This window comes from Stegastes partitus, unplaced genomic scaffold (assembly GCF_000690725.1).
Source record: "Stegastes partitus isolate 25-593 unplaced genomic scaffold, Stegastes_partitus-1.0.2 Scaffold44, whole genome shotgun sequence".
In the NCBI taxonomy this organism is placed as follows: domain Eukaryota; kingdom Metazoa; phylum Chordata; class Actinopteri; family Pomacentridae; genus Stegastes; species Stegastes partitus.
Window position 1 is genome coordinate 1,020,471 of NW_007577775.1, and position 26,151 is coordinate 1,046,621.

General features: G+C 39.9%; 1 protein-coding gene across 1 annotated transcript; it reads right to left on the reverse strand.

The window, feature by feature from the left end:
* Nucleotides 1–25,988, reverse strand: slc15a4 (solute carrier family 15 member 4). Its single transcript, XM_008306087.1, has 9 exons — nt 25,828–25,988; nt 24,991–25,623; nt 22,169–22,461; nt 21,297–21,438; nt 20,971–21,051; nt 18,356–18,536; nt 15,047–15,205; nt 10,509–10,667; nt 1–2,022 (listed from the first exon to the last, which is right to left on the reverse strand). The coding sequence occupies exons 2-9, from the start codon at nt 25,567–25,569 to the stop codon at nt 1,871–1,873; spliced, it is 1,746 nt and encodes a 581-aa protein (XP_008304309.1). The 5' UTR covers nt 25,570–25,623; nt 25,828–25,988; the 3' UTR covers nt 1–1,870.
* Nucleotides 25,989–26,151: the final 163 nt, after the last annotated feature.

Sequence of the window (26,151 nt, forward strand, 5' to 3'; positions counted from 1 at the left end):
CTCAATGTAATATACTTTAATAGTCACAAATATATCCACAAAACAATATTCCAGTCATGTACCATTTTGAACACAGAATATAATTCCAATATAAATGTAATAAATCTTTTCGAAAATGGCTGAGATGACAAAGCAAGTATACATAAAATATGCAATAAAACAAGGAGCACGCATTTATCATTCTCCAATCAAATAAACACAAACTAAAATCACTCTAACAGGCATTTTATGCCATCAGTGAGATAGAATCTGTATTTTTATGTGCTGTTACAAATGTAACTTTATTTACACCAAACAATAAACACTATTCTGAGCTCCCAAAGGCAGATTTCAATTTCCTGGAGTTTTGTCATCTAATACTATTCCTAGAGCCCTGAGAGTTTTCTTGTTTTAATAAAATTCAGTAGCTTGTTTTCTACTTAATCTGAGGATTGAAGAAACACACACATACACGCACGCACACACTCACACACACACTTATTCTTAAAGCTAAAACAAATGCATCACAGTCTTATAAATACAACAAAACAGAAGCTTGTTTTTAAAGATTTTCTGGCAAAGCTGCAAAGCCATGATAACACTGCAAAAAGTTTCTCAGAGCAAATACTGTGTTTTTTCTGCGATGAAATTCTAAACACGGAGAAGATGTCAACGTAAATGTGTCACATTTTTATTTTTATAAAAATACTCCAGCTTTTTTTACTGACAGCTTTTTCATGATCCAAACGTTAATGCCATAGTTTGTTTTTGTTTATTTTTTAAGAGGCACACACAAGGTTGCCTGTTAAGCTTATGGTTAGTTTCTTATTAGTTTGTCATGCATACATATGAGTTTACAGCTTCACCAGAAATGTAAAAAACTGCTACGAAGCTTCGCAGGAGTCATGGAGTTATTTTTAACGTGACAAGTTGTCATTATTCATGTATGATGCTGACTGAGGATTTACAGGGCGGATTTATGTGGCTTTACAATTTGTAATCACACGCAGCGGAATCAAATGTGGCAGCTTTTCTTCTCTTAATATTAGATTTTAATCTAACATTGAGGGAGGGAAATTTGAATACTAGAATTAAGTACATAATTAAACAGAAAAATGTGTGTTTATTTGGAATCTCCTCAAACAAAAGCCCTCCTTTGTTGACTTTAACAGCAATAATTTGTGAGAATCTGCAACATTAAACTACCCTGTGCATTAAACTAACTCCCCATTCAGTGTCATCACCACTATGTTACTGCATTGAAGCTCTCCCGAAACCCAACAGGGCTAAATGTAATAATGCTGACATTCAAGTACTTTTAATACACAAATACCCTAATTTAAAGTTATGGATAAACTAAGATTTTTTTTTGTAGTTGTAAATACAGATGTATCCTACTGGGATCAGTAAAATGATTAGCAAAACAGCAAGTCCAAAAATAAGTCTTTGTTAGAAAGTAAAAATCTAGCTATAAAAACAACAGAGCATTCTTCATGATTAGAAAACATCAAGATGTCACATTTTATGGCACCACTCCTCAAGTTAAGTGCAAATGATCAAAGAAAGGCAACAGGAGTAAACACACAGGAGTGAAGGAGTACAGTGGAAATAATTCAAACACGGCTCCTGCATTAATCTCTATACTGTCAGTGGAGCCTGTGTGTGATGTAAAACCGTTATTGTTATCAGACAGGGTAAAGAATCCCCACTTAAAAACCTAAAACAAGCATAAATATGTGTATCGTCATGAAATAGGCAACCCGAACTGCTGGAGGAGGATTAGCAAGTACCTATTTGACAGGATCTTTGGGCACTGAGCGATGTGACAGGAAAAGGCAGGTATGATGGTGGTGGTGGTGGTGGTGAGGGGGTTCTTGGACATCTGCTGGGGTCAAGAGGAGGTGTGTCTCTGCTGCTGACTTCCTGCCCTGCCCCTCTGCTTGTCATACTTGACGGACACAATAAGGAAGACGAGCAAGGTGAGGCCCTGGATCCCCGCCAGGAGGAAGAAGTAGTAGTGCAGAGAGCAGTCATTGATATTACCTACGAGAGAGGAAACAAGGACAGGATTTTAATGTAACACTTTAACCGAGACTCCAAACAATAAGCCCGGCATTCAAATACCGCTTACAAACTTTGAGCTGTGCGGCAAAAAATGACAAATATGGAAATTTTGGGGGGAACAAAAGCGTCACAACATATTCAGAGGGGGGACAGCGGGAGGGTTCTTTTATCACAAAGTACTACTCCGTGTTAAAAGAATACCGAAGGCAAAGGTAAATGGCCACGAGCTTGCAAACTGTGGCAGGTTGCTGTGTATTTGCGAGACATAAAAGGCAGGCTTGAAGTGAGCATGGCAGGAATACAAGATTCTGTCAGGAATTAGAATTCAGCAGGGGGGCGGGCGGGAGGGCTTGTTACTTCTCATTTCACCGCTGCGAAGCCTTCTGAAAGTGAAGACGATTGACCCCACACTTCAGCGTTGATACAGGAAGGCAGTCTTGATGATGTGGGACTGAAGAATGAGAAATAACAGAGCAACGCGAGGCCTGTGATGCGAGCCAGCGAGTCTTTCATTGGTATTAAAGAACGGTTTGTTTCCTCGTGGGATTTGGATGTGATAAAAAGGAGGGAAAAAATAAACTGAAGCTTCCAGTGTGATTTGTGGGACTGAAAGATGACTTGTTTACGGCAGGGTGGGGGAACACAAGCTCAGGCTGACAGAACAACAATCTATACAGTAAGTTTCCAGCATTAAAAGAAAAAAGGGGGTAATGCTATTTGTCAACGTTCCCTACCCATCTTTTCCTACTGGGTTTGCAGAATGCAGCCAGCAGCCTTTAAAATCTAACTGTCTTAACATTTTGCTGCACTGTTGACTGAAGTGCCTGTCCTCATTCAGCAACAAAGCTCAAGAGGAAAGCTCAAAACAAATCCTGTTTTCGTCTTGCTAGGGGTTTACATGAAGGGCAAAGCTGACGACAAAACAATTGTCTTCCCTGTTCAAGTATGGAGACAATTGGATTAGCATTAGAGAAGCTTTTGTCCTCTTGACCATGTGAGGCAGACCAATTGACTTTGTAGCCAGCAGCATGAGATGAAGCTCTTTACTACTTGCTGGACAAGGAGGCATTTCAGGGTGAACTGGTTGCCTTCTGCAAAGACGAGTGGATCTTTTTTTTTTCTTTTCTTTCTGCTAGAGCATATTCAAGAACGTGCCTTTGGTTTATGCAACGATCTGCATGTGAGGCACAGTCTTAAGAGTGGACAGAGCTACCTATAGCTTACATCCTACATTATCTGCAAATGAGTAAATGTGAAACCCCAGAGCAATCCGCTGTCTTCCTCTGAAAGCTCCTATTAGCTTCTCCATGAGAAGCTGTCACACTGAATAAAGAGCCACAGAAAGAGAAGCGGGCTTGATTTTAATTAGATATGGGGGCAATTCAAGTTGTGTGTACTCGAGTGCAGGCTAATTACACCTGTCAGTTTAAAGTTAACACCCCTTGGGTCAAGATGGTGCTTAAGGTCCAAGATGTTTGCATTTATTTCACTTTCTTACTTTTCTCGCTATTTTACCCACTCATTTGGAACCCGTTCAGTGTGGGTACATAGTGTTTTTGCATTTGCTTTAGTTGGAGGGAAGATGCACAGCGTCATTTACACTAACAAAACCAGACCTTGAGCAGTTGCCTATGCTATAAACAAAGCCTTATAGAGAGAATTATTGCTTCAGTGAATCTGTCCTTTGCACAATCTTAGAATGATGCGCTTACAAAGAAGAAGAAATGCACTGACAATGGCAAACAAAACACAAAGGACCCCCTATGTGGGAATATTTTGTAAGTCGTCTGGTGTAAATCTGGAGGCAATTTAATCGCGGTAAACACAGCAGATGTTGCATAATGACACTGCACTTTGGAGCAGGACTTGTCAAACTTGAGCCTGCAGATTTATCAGCATATCGGTCCTGCTCCCTTCAGATGTCTGCAGGGATTTAATGAACTGAAGGACAAACCTTTCACACAGTATGAAGCAGCTGTGGACAACCAATATAGCGAGAATCATTCATATTGATTTATAGATCAGTGCATTGCTCCTGCTTTAATGATAGTAAGTGTTTTAATGTTGTGCATGTGTCTTTAAATTGCTGTTTATGCAAGCCTCATTCTGTTATTGCTGCACATTTGCTTCAATTATTTTGTGCTGTTGGTAAAACTGTTAGATAGTGCCTAAAACAGACGTGCTTCTGAGAAGTCTGTTCTCAGGGCAAAAGTGAGAACTTGTTTTCTATAAAAATGTCCGCAATTCGCCTCGTGCTGCCTCATCTGAGAGAACCTCCCACCTGGTTACACCCTTCCTCTTTCTCGTGCACTGTGTTCCTTGGCAACAAAATACCACAAAGACAAGTGCGGGCATTTCCACATCAGGAAATTACTAGTCAGAGCAGTGGCTACATTGGTAATTGACCTGCCACATGAGTGGGGCCCTAAGAGTCTATAACCATGATATCATAAAGTCGGTAATTTCCTAAAATTTCTAACACGCTCTCTTGGAAAGAATTTTGCAATTTTGTACGAATTACAGCCGAAATATTACTTTAAACCTAAATAAATATTTAGTTTTTATTTATCTATAATTGAAAATTCAATTCCTGTAGACATATTTCCGCATGTTTAGCTGACTGCTTTAGCTGATTTGAATTAATTTAATGAAAAAGAGCAAATTGAGCTTCATCTGTCTTTTCCACATAAATAATATTAAATTAAATAGTTCTTAAAACTTCTTAGAAAGTTATTTGAAAATTAGGATGCATTAAGTTTCAATTTCCAAAGGTGATGAATGTCTGTTCCAAATTTCATGGCCAGCCATCCAATGATTGTTTGGACATTTCAGTCTGGACCAAAGTGTTGGAACGATAGAGGACAGGAAGACAAAATACTGGGAATACTGACGATTCTCTGCAACTATGCACATAAATCTGCCCGTATGTCAAAACACAATGTATGCGCGTTATTAAATTAGACTGCACAATGTCAATAGTTGTGAATAAAACATGGTGTTGTTTTACATTGAAGCCCAGTTTAACATGAACCTCGCTACGTTACAGGCAGCTGTGGCACAAATTATCCTCAGCTTCATGTTCTTGTCCATGATTTAACAGGCCATCCTCTGCAACCAAACAAAGATCCGTTCCTTTCAACCAGGTGATTCTGGTGCTTTGCATGATGACTTACAATCAGTAGATCAGAACAGACTCAATATTGTCACCATGCGTACTGTGCATATAGATGATGTTTCCCCCCATTTCCTCCGTTGTGCGCATGTTCTTGTGGATAATTAGAAGAAGAAAAAAAAAAAGAAACACTGCAATGATAGGATGCATCACTCAGGAGTGATTCTTTGTCAATGCTCTGTGCACTGGGCAATCTCTTCAGCATGAAAACTTTGATCGAAGAACAGAGAGCAGGCTGATGACTCTGAAGTTCTGCCAAAGCATTAACGAAATGAGTGGCAAGTGGAAAACCTGACAAACACTTTGACCCTTGCTGCCGTTTCAACTTATTTTGTTGTCATCTTAATCTGGTCAAAGGTTTAAATTGTGAGAAACAGATCAAAACCGAAGCAGCGTTGAATAATTCATGAGGTACAAAACAATGTGCTTGACAGCAGAGCACGGGAGGAAAAGGGAAGTGCATTTGCAGTGAGGGCACTTGTGTTTTCAATCGATAACTCGCTTTAACAGATAGTAAACCAACAGTCTGCTGCTGCAGTCTTAATTAACAAAGCAGTATCACTTACAAAAAGCGTGTATTACAGCATACAAATTATGTAGAGGGAAAACACATGTATACTTGCCAGCAAAATCTAGAGCGTTCAGCAAAAGTGAAATATGGACAACGTGAAAATAAATGCAGGATTTACAGCAACATCTTCAACACTCTCTGAATTTGCTTTTGGGCAGATGCTAAATGTCAGCACCAGGCCTGTAACAAATCCTGATTTTAGGACATTTTCACTCCTTTGAAGGAAAAAATGTTGCTGGAGCCTTAAGATTATTCTGACAGATGACTGGATCGCAACCTTTGTTCTAGTTTTCAAAACTTCTCTCTTAACTAGCACCCAAGGAATGAAAAAGGCGACTGGAAAAAAGCAACATCCAATTTTTGGAGCAGTCCTGAAAATTGTGCAAGGTTTCAGTTTTGTAAGGGTTCTTGCTCCAATTTCATTATACATTAAATTACGCACAACCTCCTTCTTTCAGTCTCCGCCCCCCAGGGCCCACTTGGCTGCCAAGCACTTTCAAAAAAAATGGAAGGCTAATTACAGCAGCAAAAGACCAAACAAGGACATACTGTAAAAAAAAAAAAACTTAATGAAGCCCATAAATATTTGACATTTATTTTAAAGGCAAATCACAGCAAGCAAAAGGACAGTGCAAACCGAATAGAATGAAGTGTAGTGGAGCAAGTATTGTTGTCTCTTAGGTTTCCACATGGGCTCAGAGGTTGTCTGACAGCTCTGAGTTAGTAAATTACAAGGTTGTGATTACACTGAGTTCCCCAACAGAAGGGGTCAGCCATCTAATATCTGAGTGACATAAATTTGTGGGACAATTTACCTGCAAATGGTTTTGTACAGACCATGTGAGTCCACAAGAAACGGGTCAATATCAATTTAATGTTTGAAAATGGATCAATTGATCCATCCCTTCAGTGCAATGACCCAACATGCTGATGCTTCAGTGACTTCAATGCCATCCTCTGCCGTAGAATGAAATCAGAGAGCGAATCAATGCATGTTTGTTTCAGCTATAAATATAGTTATTTTCTGCAGTGCTCCTCGAGCTTGAAAAACTTTGTGATTGATGCTGGAGTTTTGTAAATGGCCACGACATGCTAAGTATATTTATGTGCCCTCTGTTACCTTTGACATGTCCAATACACAGACCAAAAATTACATTTTCATAAATCCCTTTCAGACAGTGAAAGTTCATGTTAAATTTGCAGTATCTGACATTAAAGGCTTTCATTAAAACTCTGGCATTTCGACTCAACAGGATGTGAGAATATCAGCTCTCTGTGAAAATCTGAATATGTCTCAGACAACTGATCTCACATCAGTCAGGGCTTAAACACTGGTCAAAGAAAAGGCCATTTCCTGTCATGTGACCACCGAGGCTCACAAAAACCATTTACTTTGAGTGAATGACACGAACACAAAAGGGGAGCAAATTACATGCAAAAGCCATTTTCTACAGACACAAAACCTCCTGCTGTGTAAAGGATAATTTTGTGAAGAGCATAAAGGTTGTTCTTTGATTAAATTGGCTTATGAAATTAAAACAGCTCTGTGCTGTTTTTGACCACAGAATGTGTATAAAGTCTTTGACGGGAGAGGACGCAGTTAGGTTAGACCAGGCCAATACAAACACCAATAAAAGCATGTGATGGATGACTACTCAACTAAACGTAACTATAGTGGCAAACTATGTGCAGTGGGATTTGAGGGATCAATAATTTCAACACTTGAGTTCACTATGCTCAAAGTTTGAGAAGAGATACTGCATAAACATTCTCGCTCTACAGAACGTTTCTATCAACTTTCAGTTGCAAATATGGTCATCCATTCCCAAGAACAGGAGCTTCAAGCTTCAATGAGACCACTTTGAAGAAGTGTCCCGTTTTTGTTCTCAATTTGCGGTGTGTATGACGCACATTACATGCAGAGTGTACCTGACGTGGCTGAGATTGTTTTCACATAAATGCAGGCTTGCCTGTATTTACTAAAAACATTTTTGATGACACAAAATGATCGAGTCGAAAAGCTATACCCACATCTTACAAGGAATCATAAGTGCTGCTTGAAACAGAACAGTTTCCTCCTGAATAGGATCATTAGTATCACCTAGGTATCACTTAAGGCTCAGGGTTAAACTTTGCTTGAAGTCTGCTGAATAAAAAAAAACAGACCTTTAGCGAAAAGACACACTAATGTTGTTGAAATGCTACAACATACACTGTCTGTAACCAAGAACACAACAGCAGGAGCTGTAGAACAGTTATTTTACTCACTGCGTTGACCTTCTTAGTTGCTTCCTAATACATTTAACTGAGAGTCGGACAAACTAATGCTCCTAATCGTTTTGCTTACATAAATGAAACTTCAGCACATGAAGACCATAAAAATTCTCTGACCGGTAGAAAGTCCAAAAATGTTTCACAGGGTTATGAGGCGTGGGCACACCCATTATCTTCCCTGCTGTTTTCACCAAACTGAGAGTTTGAGTTGAGGCTTGAACTGGACAGTTTTTTTTCTGAAAATACCAAAATACAGGACAAACTTGATGGATTCTTTGTGTGACACTTTACCTCTGCTGACTAACATTAGTTTGTGCAGAGAAGGGCGATGATGGAGCTACTGCACGACAGGAGAGCTGAGCATCCACCAGTGTGATGCCAAACTAGCAGTGCCGTCTCCGTGTAACGCTCCAGGGACAGCTTTACTTAAGAGGAGCAGGGCTATGTAATCAGACCCCCAGCCTGTGATTAATGTTGCTGTCTGTCTACAGGCCCGCACAGCTCGGTACAACTCAGCACAGCTCACCCAAGATGCTGTTTACCGCACACTATTTTGCCCAAAGCCATGGAAATAAGCTGAATCCATTCCACCTAGAGAGCCATGAGATGTGGAAGAAGCTAACATCCAACAAACTGTGAAAAACAGCCACAAAAACAAACTGCATGATTCCTGACTCTACTTAATGCCTAAGCTTTGTGCCGTGTGTCTTTTATCAGTGGCCAGGAGGATGTTTTGTTCTATTTTTGCAGCTCACCTTTTAAACGACTTGTTTTGGAAAGCAAAAAGGGGTCTTACAGGCAATCCGGCTTTAGTTTAACTTCCCCTTAAGTGACGCGAGAGTGAGCAAAGGATGGATTTATGAAGCATGCCAAGCATCTTCCAGTGCTAACATCATCAAAAGTACCTCCCTACCTGTCGGCACACTGTATTAATGAGCTGTTAGGTGTTTGCGGATAAACAATTTACAGTGTTGGCTTATTTACCGCATGCTCAGGGAAAAGTGCATCTGGGGTGGGAGCCTCCACTCACTAGGGAGCCCATCCATCTGCTGCCACCGCCACGCTATTCATTCTGCCACTTGGACAGATTTACACAAACCTTTTGTCGTTAGTCTGACATGCCTATTTATAATGTGAAACACTTTTAAAACAAGAGAACTGCACAGGGTGTTGCCCCCCCTTTATGTGTCTAATTTACAAAGTCTTTAAGTGGATTTTAAATCAGCACAAGCTATGAACACTCTTAAGGTATGTGGCTGGAAAATAAATTTCTGCTTTCTGAATCGATTCCAACAATTCTTTTGCGAATTCATACATACAGTCAATGCGGAAAGTCAATAGTGCCGTCTTCTTGCACTGGGCATCTAACAGCAGGCTTGGCACACTGTAATTCATGTGGATTATGGACAGCCCAAAGAAAACTGTATGAGGAAAGATCAATCACCTCTGTGCTATTTTGATAATGATTATATGATGAGAATGTTTTGAAGAAAACAGCAGCGCTTTATATGTTCAAGCAAGGACAAAATCACTATCGGATAACTGCATGAGTTTGCATGCACGTCATATGGCTATGGATCAATGAAATACACAGAGCACTGGAGTCTCACATCAGTGAGATCAATTGCTTGTTTCTGTGCAACATCAGCACTATATGACGCTTGATAACTGAATTAATATACATTCAATGCTTCTTATTGAAGAGGATGCAATTATAGGGTCTTCACCTTAGTATGTTAAGCGCTGTGAGGTGACATGTTGTGAATTGCGCTATATAAATAAAATTGAATTGAACTGAAAAATTGAAACGCTATTATGGAAGTAGCATAGAGTGTCTGGCAGCAACACAACACTGATGTTGCATAACATTTTTGGTTAACACAGCAAATCCGTCGGCTAAGCGCTGCCTGCATTTGCACACGACAATCATGTAACAATTGTCGTTAAGTCATTTATAGTTGTGTTTTTATTCTAAACTAACATCCACTCCCCTTTTAACTCTGATAGGTTTCTAACTGAAAGGAAAATATCTGGCTCCTTATCTACTAAATGTTTCACTACGTTTACTAGCTAGTTGCTAAGTGTGTGTCTTTGGTGCTAAGGTAGTTTACAGTGGGTTTTAAAAACTTTTAACATTTCACAGACGCATGCTAAGGGGAAGAAATTATGCAAAAATGAGTGGTAAGAGCGAACCAACCCAGTAAAAATGCAGACATAAAAACCATAATGATGGGATGAAAGAAGCTATGCCACCATGCTGGCAAGAACAGTAGACTCAGGTGATAAGTCTATCTGGGTTCATCACTAAATGCGACTCTTTTCACATTACAACTTGTGCTTGTGTAAAAATATCAATTACACTGAATTTGTTATGTTCTCTCCTTCTTGGTGAGAGCGTATACCATTGGCATCCCATATGATGAGTGTGTAAACTAGTCTGTCTCTTACCAAAGTCTCTGTGGGATGACATCCAGCCAATCTCCTTGAGGGAGACGATAGCCAACAACCCGGAGCCCACGAAGGAGCCGATCCCAGAGAAGAAAAAGAAGAGTCCCATGATGGCACTCTGCATGGACTTGGGGGCTGCAGAATAGGCAAACTCCAGACCTGCAGCAGAAAGAATACACAGGCATATATTCATTTAATCGTTATGGAATATGTAAGGGATAAATACTGCAAATACGTTATACCATGTGACCTGTAGCAAACGATGGAGAAAGTTAGCCAGCGTAAGTGTAATGTAGCCTGTAATATAACGCGACTTAGACACCAGTTTTGAAGAAACGCATGCTGTGGAGTTCATGTTTGTGATAGAGGGGCCAGAAGGTAACACTGTGTACTAGAATGTAATTCAATCTTTATCCATCTATGTAGCATAATGGGTTTTGTTGACAGAGATGGTTCCTTTTTAAATATAGTGCACTGGAGAGCAAATTCTTTCTCAGCAGCTGCTTGGCAGCAAATTCTCCATGGTGGCAATGGTCTGTGGTGCCATTGTTAGGTACCTACTAGGCCTGGTACTGCTCTTAAAAAAACAGTTATTTCTGGAAAACACATCACTCAGTATTTACTGTGTCATGAAAGAAAATGACTGAGAAAATGGGCAAGGAACCTAAGAGTAAAGAAAATGAGTATGTTAAAAAAAAAACACACACACATTAAATCTGTGTCTCTTTTGCCTAAAGAACAACCCAGCTGCAAGCTGACATTGATAATTTCATGGCACCTCAAACATATGATTTTTCAGATGAGGCCCTATAGCTACATCTGTCAGGAGAGATTACGGCGCTGCGGTTAAATACGTTTGCCTTTTAACGCCTTCTTAGCAGGGGGACATTGCACAAATTAATGTGACGAACAGTTCCCGTACACATACCTGCACTAGTTGTGAAAAAAGAGAGAAAAAGAGAATGGCAAACATAAGCTTATTACTCTGTGGAAAAACATGAATGACCGTACGAGAAGTTCACAAAAACACGTTTGTTTACATCCTAAGCCAACCTTTTAATAGCAGCAAACACTGGTCAATAACTCTGCACATCACAGGGGATTGCAAAGGTTAGTGAGGGTTCTAAGATATGGTTCTGCACTGCAGGGGGAACAGCACAGATCAGCATTGTAACATTATGCTGAATCCTGCTATTGTCTGTCAGTGCCAACAATTTCAGATACAATCAAAGTGATGCCCATGGTTTATACCATATGCAAAACAAACAGCTTGACCTTTCAAGACAAAAATTCAAGTAAAAGAATAAAAGAGCCAGGGAGGGAATATATATATGTATATATACAATGAATATATGCATATATTTTTCATTTTTCCTAAGGAGTGATTTGTCAGTCTTAAAAAGTAAAATGAGTCTTTAACTTTCAAAGTGCAACACATGATTAAAAATACTGTGGGGAATCATTTTGTAAAAGTTTCTTTCGTATTCTAACTGCCTGAAAGCAGACAAACGTTGGTGTATGTGGAAAGAATTACCCATCGTCCTACAAGACTGGGGATTGCAGTGAGGAAGTCTGATGGCACCGGAGGTTTTAAACAGATTTATTCAAACAGAAGACGACTAAGGGGAAATATTCCTCTTTACCAGACATATGTCACAATTCTGTCAGCCAATTTTCCTTGAAGTAAGCCCTGTGGGATGGTATGGAGGGAGAGAGGAGAGTAAGTGTATTTTTAGGATCCCTATAGCTTTGTTAAGTCTGGATTTGACTTTCATAGGGACCCTGTTAGATTTGTTTAAATTTCAGTGTTTTATAGGATCCTTATGGATTTCTGTTTAAGGGCTGTGTTATACTCAAGCTTATTAAACAAATTTCTCAGTATCCATGGATTTAAACTTAAAGATGACGAATGTTCATTCCTACAAAACCCCAAAGTGAGCAGACTGGCTAGATAATCCTTCCACAGTGGTGAAAGGGGGGAAAAAAGTCTTAAATATTAATGGTTCAATCTTCACTCTATATCAAGAAATAAAACAGGTACTATATGGAAGAGTCCACAACAACATGAACCACAGTAATAGGAGAATGACTCAATCATGGCCAGAGGCCTTAGCAAACTTGAATCACTAAGATAATTGACACCTGAAGCCATTACTGGAAAGGACAAGAAATAAATAAACAAAATATGAACCGATAGATAGACTCCAAACAGAGAGGTACACAGTAGATTTCTGTTGTGCAGGGTCTGTGTATTATTGTAAGGTACAAATGGCTCACAGCTGCCATAATGCCATCTTCTAGAGAATTTTACATTTAGTGGATTTCTCACAGACAGAAGCTCCCCTTTTCTAATAGGGAAGAATATTGTTGCTGTTGTTTCCATTCATGTCTCAGATTGTGCAGCCACAATTTGATACAGCATTAGAGCAATCCCTCACTTTGTCACATTATCGCATTACTGGGGCAACATGCTCTTACTTCTCGTAGTTGTTAATGAAATGGCATTTCCTCTTTAGTCCAGGGCGCACAAGAAATGAAAGCCAGCTTACTGAGCAGTTTTCAGCTGATACCCGAAAGTATCAAAAAGAAGTTTGCAGCTGTCAGTTCCACCATGAACTACTCTGACCTGCTTGGATGCAATGCTTTTCTTTTTAATAATTTTCTAGAAAAGAACAGGAAATCTATTTCCCTGGGGAAAGAAAACACTGCGAAAGTTCCAGTGAAGTATTATGGGTAGCCCCATATTGATGAGCATGTGTCTTAGAAAGCTATTTACTGGAATGAATCATCTGAGCAGCAGCAGAAACACAACTTGGATTCAAATCAGACCTGAGGGCATGTTTACAAGCTTCCAGTGAAAAGTTGGCCCAAGTGCTGTGATTCTAAAGGGAAAAAAAACAACAACTTTGAATTGTAATGTTTTTCGGAGAAATCCTTCTCCTCCTGTTGTCCTCGGTTAATAGATAGGACATTAAAGCTATTCCCGAAGAATCTCAGCAATTATGACACCTTCTTCGGTAGCAAAATAATAAATAGTGGAAGGGTCATGACAAAGATTTACCATCTTGGAGAGAGTGTTACTACTTGCGGCTTAGTACTAGACAGCTGAGGCTGAGCCTTTAGACAAATAGTGGGGCTGGATTAAAAACTGTAGAAATCATCAAAGTTGTTTTGATTCATCCTGCGGGGAACATGTCAGTCAATGTCAGTCCATGATAGAGTTAGTAGATATCTCAGACTGGACCAAAGCGATGGATCAGCAGACTGACCAACATACGGAGGAACACTGCCATTCCTAGAGCCACGCTGCGGGCATGACTGAAAACATTTACCGTTATGGAAGATTTTTTCCATATCACCCAAAATTTCATACTTTAGCCTTTACTGCAGTTGAAGCCCAGTGTGGATTTTCTTGGCTTTAACACCACCAGTGAGACTGTTCCAATTTCAATTGAAATACACTGTTGGCTTTACAGTAAATCAAGGGCTGTTCCTTTGTTCCTGCAGTCCTTAGAGTCTGCGGTATAATGCCTCTAAAAGCAAGAGTTGATACACAGAGTTCTTATGAGGATGTTTAAGCTCATTCTCTACCCCTTTGGTCTACATGCAAATGTAACTGTCAGCTCCCTCAAACTGCTGGACTGATAATTAAACATACCATCACTTTCTGTGTTTAGTGTAATATGTCCGTATTAACAGTGTGTCAGCTGGGGATGCTTGCAAATTGGATAATTACAAGTTGAACTTGCAATATAGTGTGTGTCAGTGTGATTTGATGGCGTTATCTCCCTTGAGTATGTGGTCTCTTGTGTGTTCTGGAAGGAGCGAGGCATCCACTGCGATTACTATTCCATATGCTGCTACATTTTTGCGTTCATTGTGGTAAATGTCAACACAGCAGCTGGGTGAACACTGAGGTGAAAAGTTTATGTCATGATGTTAATTGTGTTTCGACTGTGACTATGCCCTCAGGCATCACAGGACAGTGTAATGTACGTATCTGTGTATTTATCCATCTTGCTATCTGCTGTATGTGTTTGGACAGCAAGCAGAGAAAGAATAATGTCAGGCTGGTAACTGGCTGGAGCAAATGTAAGGCTTTCATCATTTCAACTGTAAAAAGGTTTCTTTATCCACACCTTATTTATAAAATGTCCCATTACGAAACAATGTCTTGCAGCAGTGTGAGAAAATCAGGATAATCAATTATCAATTGATGTCCTGGGCTATTTACTCTGGACTACAACCCACAAACACATTAAGCTAGAGCAGCCTGGCAATGAATCAAACAAAGTGTTCAAAAAGGATTTACACATTAGTCTTCATTGCATTCTCCTTACAAGAATAGGCACTATGGGTTTTAGCTCATAGAGTGGTTCAGTTTGAAGGGGAATCAGACAAACTCAAAGCACGAGGCTCATCGCTGAAGGACGCTACATTTTACTGTTAGTCTGAATCATTAGGTTCTCCTGATCAAGGTGTTAAATGAGAGATTTCAACACTTAGCAGAAAATTTCCCAGATGTCAAACAACTGTACCTGCAATGCTGGCAAAGATTTCGCTGATTCCTATCAGCACATACTGAGGTATTTGCCACCATATGGGTAAATCTGCCGCGTAGTAGATAACGTGGCCAAGCACCTGGTCAATAGTACCATTTGATTTGACAATCTCCAGGCGTTTGGTCTCCAAAATACCTGATGAGACACAAAAACAGAAGAGCAGTTAGCTGAGGGTTGTAGAAAGAAATAATGTCACAAAAAAAACACACACATGTATTTATAGATATGATACTGCAACACACATAATTAAGACATTAGGTAAATCTAAACCTTTGTATATTTCGGGAAGGGTGAAGAAACACTCGTTACTCTGAAGTCCATGACACCAACAAACAGCCAAACACTGTCAGAGGCAGAAGATTCAGTGACAGTCCATAAAGGATTTAGCTAGCTTTAAGGCTACTGTACCATTTCATTAAGATCACATCTACACGCTTCTGTATTCTGGCAGTTAGTAATGGGACAGTGCAGACGGTTCAATAATAAGAACCAAGGAGTTGTCATCAACTGCTGCCGCTTCCTTAAAGCTTTATTCGATAGCTATTATCATATAACCAGCGGCTATTTCCAGATAACTCCCAGAGACAGCTTCCTATCATAACTACGCTTAATGCTATATTTGAGTGGAGTTGTAGCCTTGTAATCCGAATATCCTATAATACCAGCCGTCCATCTCGGGCAGCATGGCCACTGGGCTGCCCAGAGCAAGTCTCGCACTATAAACACCCACCCTTGCTTTTTCCCCCTAACTAAACGTCACACAACAGACAACACTGTGTGATCCTTGGCACTTCTGTTCCAGCTTAAAAAAAAATAAAAAATCAAAAAGGCAGCGATGCTGTTGGACACCTAAAAGCCACTAAGCTTTAACCAAATGAGATAAGTATGTAAACTTGAGAGAATGTGATAAAACATGGCAAAAAAATAAAAAATAAAATAAAATCTCTTCACAGTCAGCACAGTTTTTCCGAGCTGGCCTCATCAGTGTGTGGCTGAAGCTCTGGAATGCTGTCCACAAATGATCAGAGACAGTCCACTGTCTGCTTGACAGCATGTCTTCAGCTGTCCTTTTGCACTTCACGGGAGGTCCAGCTGTCCTCATGCCATGTGTGTCAGCGCGTACGATGAAACCCTGTGAAATATTGCTGCACCAATCATGACAAATTCCTGCACATTTCATGCACAAGGTGATGAAAGTGATTCTAACGCTGAGCAGCAGTAGTGTGCCCAATGTTGTGGACACAGAGTGGCAGCCTGACAATGTAATGTGTTCAACTGACTATTCTCTGAGCAAAAGATGCCACACTTGGACATTCACGACTATCCATCTGTCAGTCTCTAAACAACACGATTTCTGCTCATGGACCAAATACAGATAAGCATTGAGGACACAAAAAAAAAGCCAACTGAGGACGCAGTTCCAAATGTAATAATAGTGTAAGGCAGCTCCCAGGAGTCACTGGGTGGAACTGAATGAATGTGAAGCAAGGCTGTGCTGAGGATAAACAGCCCACAGGCTCAGCAAACTATTTTTGAATGAGTAATTATTTAATATGCTGCGGATACAAGATTTCAATCATTTTACAAAGCATATTACTGTACAGATTTGATCCTGTCATCTGATTTGACTCCTAAAATCCAGGTCAGATCTGTGTTGCACGCTACTTGTGCATTCACCTACTGTTCTGTGACCAATGCTCACACCACTGCACCATCGTAAACCCTTTCTCTCCACTCCTAAAACTCAAAATTGCTTTCCACAATATTCAGAATTTATTTTGCCTGAATTCAAATGCAAGGATGGCACTTTCTTTCAAGAAGCCAAATGGAAAAGTAAGTACCTGAATGGCTTTTGAACACTGAAATGAACATGTTACACTACCTTTCCATGTGGGAAAGCTCATGTCCTCTGAAAAGGAAATATTACTTTAAACCGAAAAGTAGACCCCATTAGATTTGGTTAATAGACCTTTTACCACATCACGCTGATTGAAAAGGATGCTTTTGATGGGGTAAGGCAGGCTTTAATAACTCTCACACTACAACATCTGAAGTCTGTCCATCTGCAAACTTTGTCATACCTTCTTCACTACATCAACACAAAGTAAGGCACAAGGATGAGAGTTTAGCCCAAAACACTTTTCTTTCTCTCTTACCCATAAAAGCATACACAGACATCACACAGGTATTTAAATGGGTACTATTCACTTCAATCTGTGGAGCATACTTTCAATCTATAAATCATACTCACCACTGACTGTATTTAAAGCTGCATAAATCAGCCATGAGTGAAACGTTAACTTGCTTTTGAGTTGTTGAATGTTGAACTGTGTGTTTGTTAGCCCTTCATTTATTATTATTTTAACTTGTATGAAAAAAAAATATTCCCTCACAATTATCCCTAACAACTGCTGTCAAATTTGATTAAGTGCACGTTAAACAGTCAATTGGCAATCAGTAAAAGCGCAGCAGCCAATATCTAAAGGTCACTAATGACAGAGGATATGTTCATATTCTATGTTGCAGATATAATGCGCACCTGTGAAATGAGAAGAAGCAGCGGCTGTGGAAAATATCATGTACATCGATTCTCAGGAGTGTTACTGATTTGCTTTCTTCCTGCCTCCAGGCTTGTGTCTCTTTCAAAACATTTTAGCTTGGATGTATCAGTGCAGCAAAACCCATCGACTGGCCTAGCTGAGCCTTTATTTCCAAAATAATCGACACGCTGGAAGTGAATGTGAGTGAGGAGCGCTGCTGCATGTGGGTGCAGTCGCACACCAAAAGGTTACATGCCGCAGCTCCCCCTGTGATCTCCAGGGCAAAGAAAAAAGAAAAAGTCTGGGCGGTGTTCCCTTTGCCAGGTGGAAAATGACGTTTTGATCCAGGAACAAAAAAAACACCACTGCTACAGACCATCTGCTAAGTCTAACAAAAAGCAACCCAGTAAAGGCAAATATTAGTTTAAAAAAAGGATGAGCCAAATACCTATAAATCACACTCAGATTAGATCAAAAGTTGCCTCAATAACAATATTTATTCCACATTGGTATAGCAATGATGTATTAGTCCCACATTTCAAAAGTCCTCAAAAACAATGCTGAGAATTATAATTAATAAATTATGGTGAAGAGGCACTACAGCTCCATTGCTCGTTGCTTTAGAAGTACTGAGTGCATGTGGCATCTACCGCAGAAAATAAATAGTAACTTTGTGGTTTCCTTGGTGTTTGTCTGCCCTACTTAAGTGACAAAACAGAGGGAACATGTCTGTTAGTGCACTCACCCGCTGCCACGGCTGACCACATGACAAAGAACATCCCCACTGCAATCCTCTTCAGAGAGGAAGGCAGCAGGCCGCGGCGTTTCAGGATGGGGTCCACTACTTTGTCCTTAAGGGGAATCAGCATGAGGATGAGCACTGCGTCAAACATGGTGAGCCAGGCAGCTGGAAAGCGGAATGTCATCTGGGGGATTCAGAGGAGAAAGACGAGATAAAAATGTACATAAAGCAACAAACCATGAAAAATACAGAGGATGTCAGAGCATTCCAACACAGTTCACCAAGTGTTTGTGTTCACATGAGTGTGCTTGTGTTTGTGAGTGTGTATACTTCAGTCTTGATACTGCTTTGGCACCCCCAGGTGGTCAAAACCAAACATAATGTAATGGAAAAAGAATAACTCACCTCACAGTAAAGAAGGCGCACAGCCAAATAAATGTATTATTAGTGAATAAATAGCAGGATTATTATTCACAGTAGCAGCAGCTGCAAGAGTATTGATAGCATTCTTGTTTTTGTCCTTGCGTATCTATTAAAATTGGCATGAGAGACAAACTGTTCATTCAAAATAAGTTTTTCAGCTCAAATCTAAATCTATTACCATAAAGTGTAATCTCTGAAAGGAATAATTACACTGTGCAAACAGTGCGGATGACTTATCAATCACAGGGAATCCATTGTAAGCATACAAAGTATCTATAAGTTCAGGCAATATCTCATTGAGTAAGCAATGAAAGAGCACAAACTGTCAGAGCTGTTTTTTTGCAATTCAAATTCCAAGTGCCATCTGAGCTCCTGATGTGTCTCTGGTTTAACACTTCTGATAGCATCATTTATTCTCAAATTCAATTTTCATTTCTTGGAGCAACCGCTGGCAATCTATACGCAGCTCCTTAGAGAGTGTTTTCCTCTCTTGTTTGCACATTATCATATTCAAAATGATAGGAAGTGCTAAGTGAGGCTTCTTTGCCGAGCAAACCCTGCCATGAAAAACGGGGGTGCCCCAGAAGGCCTAAATGTCTTTTTTTCACTTCCCAAAATTAACGACATATATACTGTACATACAATATATAAAGCGTGTATTTACACTTAACATTACTAGGTCATCAAAGGCTGAACAATTTAGAAAATAAGAAAAAAAAAATTGAATTATATATTTCTGCTCAATAAAATATATTTGTATTTTCCACAATCTTTACTCTCTTTGGATTTTGTGTATACTTCTCCAATCTTGTGAAATATTGCATAGCGCTACCTGTTCAGGCATCTAAAAATATCTTCATATATCATATTCTGCATGAAATGTCCTCAGCTTACAGTAATGTGTAATCACTGAAAAGGGGCTATGAGTTGACTTAGATTTGAAAGTGTCACACGCCATAAAGGTTGGGATCTACTGATCTGGATGTAGCTCTGGCCACCATTAGAAGGTAGTTTCATTTTAGAACTCGTTTTCAAATAAAAGTGCATATTCCTTACAAAATGTAATTCAAAGCTACACTAATGCAAATAGTCAAACGTGTTGTGAATTCATGGACGCAAACTCATTGTAAACAACTGCATCGCATTTACTCCTAGCTCTTGTTCCAAGTTATTATTATTAGTATGGGTTGTGTTTCCTTGAAGAGACAGCATTTGTTCAGGTTAGCCATTGAAATGTGTCAGGTGAGGTGAGGGAGCAAATCACAGAGGCATCTAATCTCACTTCCCTTTTGATGCTGAGATGTGTCAAGGCTGGTAGCAGAAAAGGCTTAGTTCCGTTTTTGATACCAGATAAATAGTATGTGAAAAAATAAAAAATAAACTGCAAATATAGCTCTAAACACAGTTACGAACAATGGAATATGAGTAAACAAAAGCATGAGAGACAGTTTCGCAGTGTCACATCTCGGTGCATATAACTGTGAAATATAGGAATTTTTCACAGTTACATGACCTGACATCTATACACCATTAAGTCTGTCTGTGTGGTTTGTAGGCAAGTGTTTCACTTCACATTTCCCTGACACACTTCACCATGACCTCAAGCGTGCCTGTTCAAAAAAAAAAAAAAAAAAAAAAGGCACGATAGAGTATATGCACTGGACTCCCTGGTCTATTCATTTTCATCGCTTTTCAATCTTTGATTCCTAAGTAGTAGCTGAGGGAGTTTCAGTCATCAAAGACTTCCAGAGCTCAACATACAATCTGTGAGAGTGAGACACAAGCACTCCAGCAACACTCACCGTCAAGAAACGGGTGGAGGCGCTGCTGTGGAGAGATACAATCGCAGGCAGGTTGCTAATCTGCGAGGTATTAGTCTGTGAAGTTCTGACTTAATCCCCAAGGCATTACCAGCCTTTGCTGCTGCCTCCAGCTGTTGCCTAGCATTGTGTGTCACTGACCTACTGACTCCTTTAGTTTCAGCAGCAAAAAATCCAGTTGCAAACTACTTATGCAGAAGCAGGTTAGAGCTCCACACTCATATGTGATGTGAGACAGCAACTGTACTACATCATTACATTGTAATGATGTAGTACAGTCACCGTCTCACATCACGATGTCATACCACATTGACACTATGTTTTAAAGTAAACACCAAACAGGCATTTGGGCTGAGCGTTTTCACTTTAGGTCACCTTATTGGGGTCGTCAGTGAGGTTGGAGGCGGTATCAGGGATCCTCAGATGGAGGCTCTGCAGGATGTACGTTGTCTGCATCTGCAACACAGTAAGGAGATTAGAGTCTCAGCATGAAGTAATTCTCCACTTTATGATCACGGGGGCGTCTGGTGGAAAGCTATTCTTCTCTAATTTTGAAACGGAAAATAATCTTTCTTCATAATAAGACGTGTGTGCATAGCTGCATGCAGAAAGCTTGTATTCACCTAATAAATTCCTTCTTATTTTTCATCTAGGTAAACATAACTTAAATGTTTATTTAACTTAGCATAGGTTGATCTTACCTGGAAGTACACAGTCCAGTATGGAATAAGGGCAAAGAAAACTGGAAGGATTTTCACCAGTGATTTCACTTCCTCCACTTTCTCCTCTTGAAATTTTCCTCCATAGGTCACTTTGGCGCTGTCTAGTAGTGTTGGTTTGTTGCTTCATGGAAACAAAAAAAAAAGAAAAAAGAAAGCTTGAAATACTTTAAAACTACAGTGTAGTTAATAACATTAAAATGAAAAAAATAAATAAATATAAACCAGATTTAGTCTTAACTCTTGAAGTGGAAGACTTAATCAGCTTTTTTGTGAACATCTTACCCTTAAATAACAGCACTTCTAGAGATAGGAAAGAAACTTTATTCTAAAGCCTATAATCCCCATCTCTGGAGAAAATGCCTTAATAAGGAATTCTTGAAAGGCTGCGGGATTGTCCAACTTAAAATATTCAATGTCAAGTTTTTGAGCCGATTGTGCTACTTTGGTTCAAAGTCGAGTATCAGCACTTCAGAGTAACTTTTCACCACAGGGAATGAAGATGAATGCCCGGACCAGTGGAAAAAAAAAGAATTATACAGGGGGATCAAAGTGGGCTTTAAGATAAAGGTCTACCAACAACACCTAGCCGTGTTATTCCGCTGGATCACAGTCACCATCCCACTAAACTCTGCCACGGACAAAAATACTCACTACACTGCAGGAAGGAGCTTTCCCATTGAGAGTGATTAATGCTTTACTGGACTGCAGTTAATGTGAGTCTGCTGTTTGTCATTGAGGATATTTTTTTCCACTTTTATTGCCTGACAATGCTATTTCACATTATCTTTTTCTCAGCACTACATAAAATGCTCTAAAATGACTGACACACAGAGGTGACATGCTTCTCTCACCGGAGCAGGTTAGGTTCCTTTGGTTTCTGTGAGCAGCAGGCGAAAGTGAAGATCTTGAACATGTCTGTGAAGGCGCTGCCATCAGCAGGCTTCGTGATGAAAACAGTCCGTCCCAGGAGAAAAACCAGGAAGGAGACCCCAAGGCACACTGTGGGAATGATGTAGCCGATCTCAAAGCTGTTGTTTTGCTGGATGTACGCCACACCTCCCAGAGACAGGATGGCTCCTAAATTGATGCACCAGTAGAACCAGTTGAAGAATCTGCGCGTGGCCTCTGGCCCTCTGTCTTTGACCTGTGATCACATTCAGGATGACAGCAACCGGTCATGTCACACAGGCAGTTGTTTGCACGAAAATAGAATTTAAAAAATAAAAAATAAAAAAATAAATAGTGTCATAGAAAATAACTTATTCTCTGAACTTTGCGACTGTGGTTTGTCATCCCAGTCTGTACTAGAGTCCAGCTGATGTATCAGTTTGCCAATATTATCAGCCAGCACTAGCCTGATGTGTACCAACATGAAAACTTTTTATTTTCAGTAAATAAAATGGAAACGAAGATGTGTGGGGTAATTTAGAAATAGTATCATCACAAAGAGTTGGCATGGGCCCCAGAAATCCTTTATCAGCTGAGTTCTAGTCTGTAGGTCAACTAGCAATGTTTGTCAGCTATAAAAGAAGTGTGGTTTGATGTGCAAGCTTTTAAAGCCAGAAAACAAAAACATACGTGTTTAAATTGTGGTTGACATAGGTCAAGTCAATAAGGCTACAAAAGACAATACATCACTTGGCTTGGAAATATAGTACATCAATTGCCTTGGGGGAAAAAAAACTAACAAACCCCCCCACAAAAAACCAAGCAACAGCACATGACACAAAACCGACAAAGAGGAACAAGGATCCCAAGCTGAAACTGACAAGGATATAGCATCACACTTATTTCAACACGTAACATATCTATAATTACTGGTTTAATTGGGATAATAATGTTACTATTATTGATTTTATCGCAGCACTATCATTGCACAGGATATTTATAGTCGTAATAAGCTGGCACAAGCTTTAGAATTATGTAAAAGGTGCAGGACACAGAGAGCAGGATTTAGTTTTTACTTATCTTTGAGCATTTTAACAGAACCTGCAATGATAACTTACAACATCAGGTTAGCACAATGGCTATAAATTTAGTTAAATAGCTATGCAAGCAAACATTACTCTCATAATGGCACTGATCCATTTCACATGTAGGTATAATATGAAGGAAAAGATTTTATCATCGCATGATAAAGTGGGCATGTCTTCTATATATGAGCACAAAAGATGCTCCCGTACAGCTACAATTAACCACTGGAGAGATAACGTCAAAACACTCAGCATAAATCTTTCTGAGGTTCCTCTCTGCACTTGTGCAGTGTCAGTTACAAAATGAATCACTTCATTGCGATGATACTAACAACTTCATTATCACGTTTTAAAATAATACACACAATGCGCAATTGCTATAGTAGGTTCTCCATTTAGTTTTGACACAAGCTCGATCTGGTCTTTCGTTATGCCAGAATGAGTCAAGAATGTGATATTTTATCATGTTTAAGTATGATATTGACCCTCCAACAAATACAAAATATGATTCATATATATAATACATTGATTATAGGCTGACAGACACAACATCTGAAGTGACTCACAAAAGGACAAAGAGGCTGCAGCTGCAATACTGTTTTCTCACTTCTGAATACTGCTTTGCCTTCATGTCCCATCTTTAACATCTATCCGCCACCAGCTGCCTACACAGATGCATCTACTCTGGTCTGGTGTAGGGCTCCCGTAAAACTGCAACTTTATGCTTATGATGCTCAAGTTACACATTCACAACAAACATTACGGCAGATTTTACACTGTAAGAGGGTGACATTATTCCTGAGACAGAAATCAGGCTGCATGTAACAGGAAATGTTAAGTTTCACTCATGTTTTCACAGCGCCCGCAAACTCAGAACTTTCAGTTGGAGGATCATTAAGGGGACAATTCTGCCTTTATATGGTACATTCCTAAATTTCATATCCAGTCAAAAAAAGTGCTGTTACATTTTTGACAAGTTTTCTCAGTGTTTTTAAAATGATTTGTCTTAACTCTAAGTGTCACTAGCAAAACCCTACCTGATGCATTCCATATATTTTTGTTTGTCCATTTTGTTTTGCTCCAGTGCATGTTGCATGTTAGAACAAGATCAAAAGAGGCATTGCCAGGAATGACACAATTGCGTAATTAGCATGATGGGCACAAGTACTAATCATATTCACCACACCAGTTCCCTTTGAAAGTTTGATCCGCTTCTAGTTAAGTTATTCTGAGAAACAATGATCCCATTGATGAACTTTCCCATGTTTGAGACTCCTCCTTGTAGAGGGTCCTAATAATAATCTGACACTGTTTTGCGCCAATGTGAGAAATGTGTGTTTCATTTTGTTACCACTAAACCATAATTGTAAGCATTGTTCGATGGTGTCTGTATGCCTATTCATGTGAAGAGGACAAAAGATTAAGAGCATGTCACTGATTCTACTTTGACGTGCCAAAATGTCTTAAGTGACCATGATGATCGAGAGCATGCATGTCCCAGGGAACTGTCATGGTTCAACAGAAGTCCCATCACATGCCTGGCCTCCATGGTGTCACACTGCATACCCAATTTTATACAGGCCAATATGATACTTGCCAGAAAATCTTTCAGTTCAAGACCTTCTAGTTAACAATGAACTCAATGTCTTCTTTTTCAATGCAGACTTCGAGGTCTGAAAGTAATATTGGTTATACTCTACCTGATCCGCCCCGAATGGAGTGATGTTGGATTTAACAGTACCCACACCTAACGCAATTAAAAAAAGTCCACTGTAGATTACTGGAGCACAATATGGGCTGCGAATGGGGCAGGTTACATTTTTGGGAGGGGTACTGTTTGTGCTCAGGCACTCAGCAGGTTGCACAGGAAACGCCGCCTCTTCTCCACAGAGGTTTATACTGGCGTGGGCATTTGAAATGAAAGGGAAAAATAACATGCCAATAAAATATAGGATCAAACTTGAGGCAATGGTCCAGAACTTTCCAAGGTAAGCATCTGCCAACCATCCACCGAACGGCGAAATTAGGTAAGTAACTCCCATGAACATCAGAGGGGCCTGACTCGCCTGAGTACCCTCCCAATAAAAAGGACTACTGTTGAGAAAAAGAACCAGATTGGATGTGATGCCATAGAACGCAATCCTTTCTAACGATTCAGCCAGCAGGATGGCTGCACATGCTAGTCTTCTTCCTTCGAAGACTGATGGAGGTGAAGGTCTGCTCCCAGAGCCTGAGTCCAAAAGAGGGGTGCTCTCAGTGTCATCCCTGCTGTTAGCCATTCTCAAGCAACTTAATGGAAGTGGGTGTCTTCTTGAGTAGGTAAGAGTTCAACCCTGGAGATGAGATAGAGATGAGAGTAAACAGGTAAACCAAACGTTGCCAACAGTGTTTAAACAGAGAAAATAGCCATCTGTAAAGAACTATGTTGACTATGTAGAGTCCCCTTCCTTATCACATGTAATACAAGCCGAGTACAAACCTTAAGTAAGCTAGCTTTAGCACAACGATAGCTTGGTAAGAGTTTGGTTTTACATTACCGTTTGTTATTGACACACGTCCCAGTGGTGTTCAGTTTTCTCCATTAACCTAGATATCATTAACCGCTCAAATGCTTGGTTTGTCTCGTCTTAAATCACCACTTTGTCAAAAGAGAACTGGAAGTCAACAGAAAAAAAACAGTGTCACAGTCCTATCGCGTGACACACGGTCCAGTCTGAGAGCTGCCACAGTTGCGTTGCTGCGGAGACGATCTATAAATGACACGCAGGCGCAGTGTCGACTTAAAGCTTCAACCAGCGTCCATCCACATGGTTTACAGGTTTGTGCCGGTGACGCAGCGGGTCTACCACCGAGAAAAGGAA

Excerpts from the sequence above, each read along its gene's own strand:
- slc15a4 (XM_008306087.1), bottom strand. The coding sequence starts at position 25,569 with ATGGCTAACAGCAGGGATGACACTGAGAGCACCCCTCTTTTGGACTCA. Across the intron at positions 22,462-24,990 it reads CTCCATTCGGGGCGGATCAG|GTCAAAGACAGAGGGCCAGA; the intron begins GTAGAGTATAAC and ends ATGTGATCACAG. Across the intron at positions 21,052-21,296 it reads ACTGGACTGTGTACTTCCAG|ATGCAGACAACGTACATCCT; the intron begins GTAAGATCAACC and ends ACTGTGTTGCAG.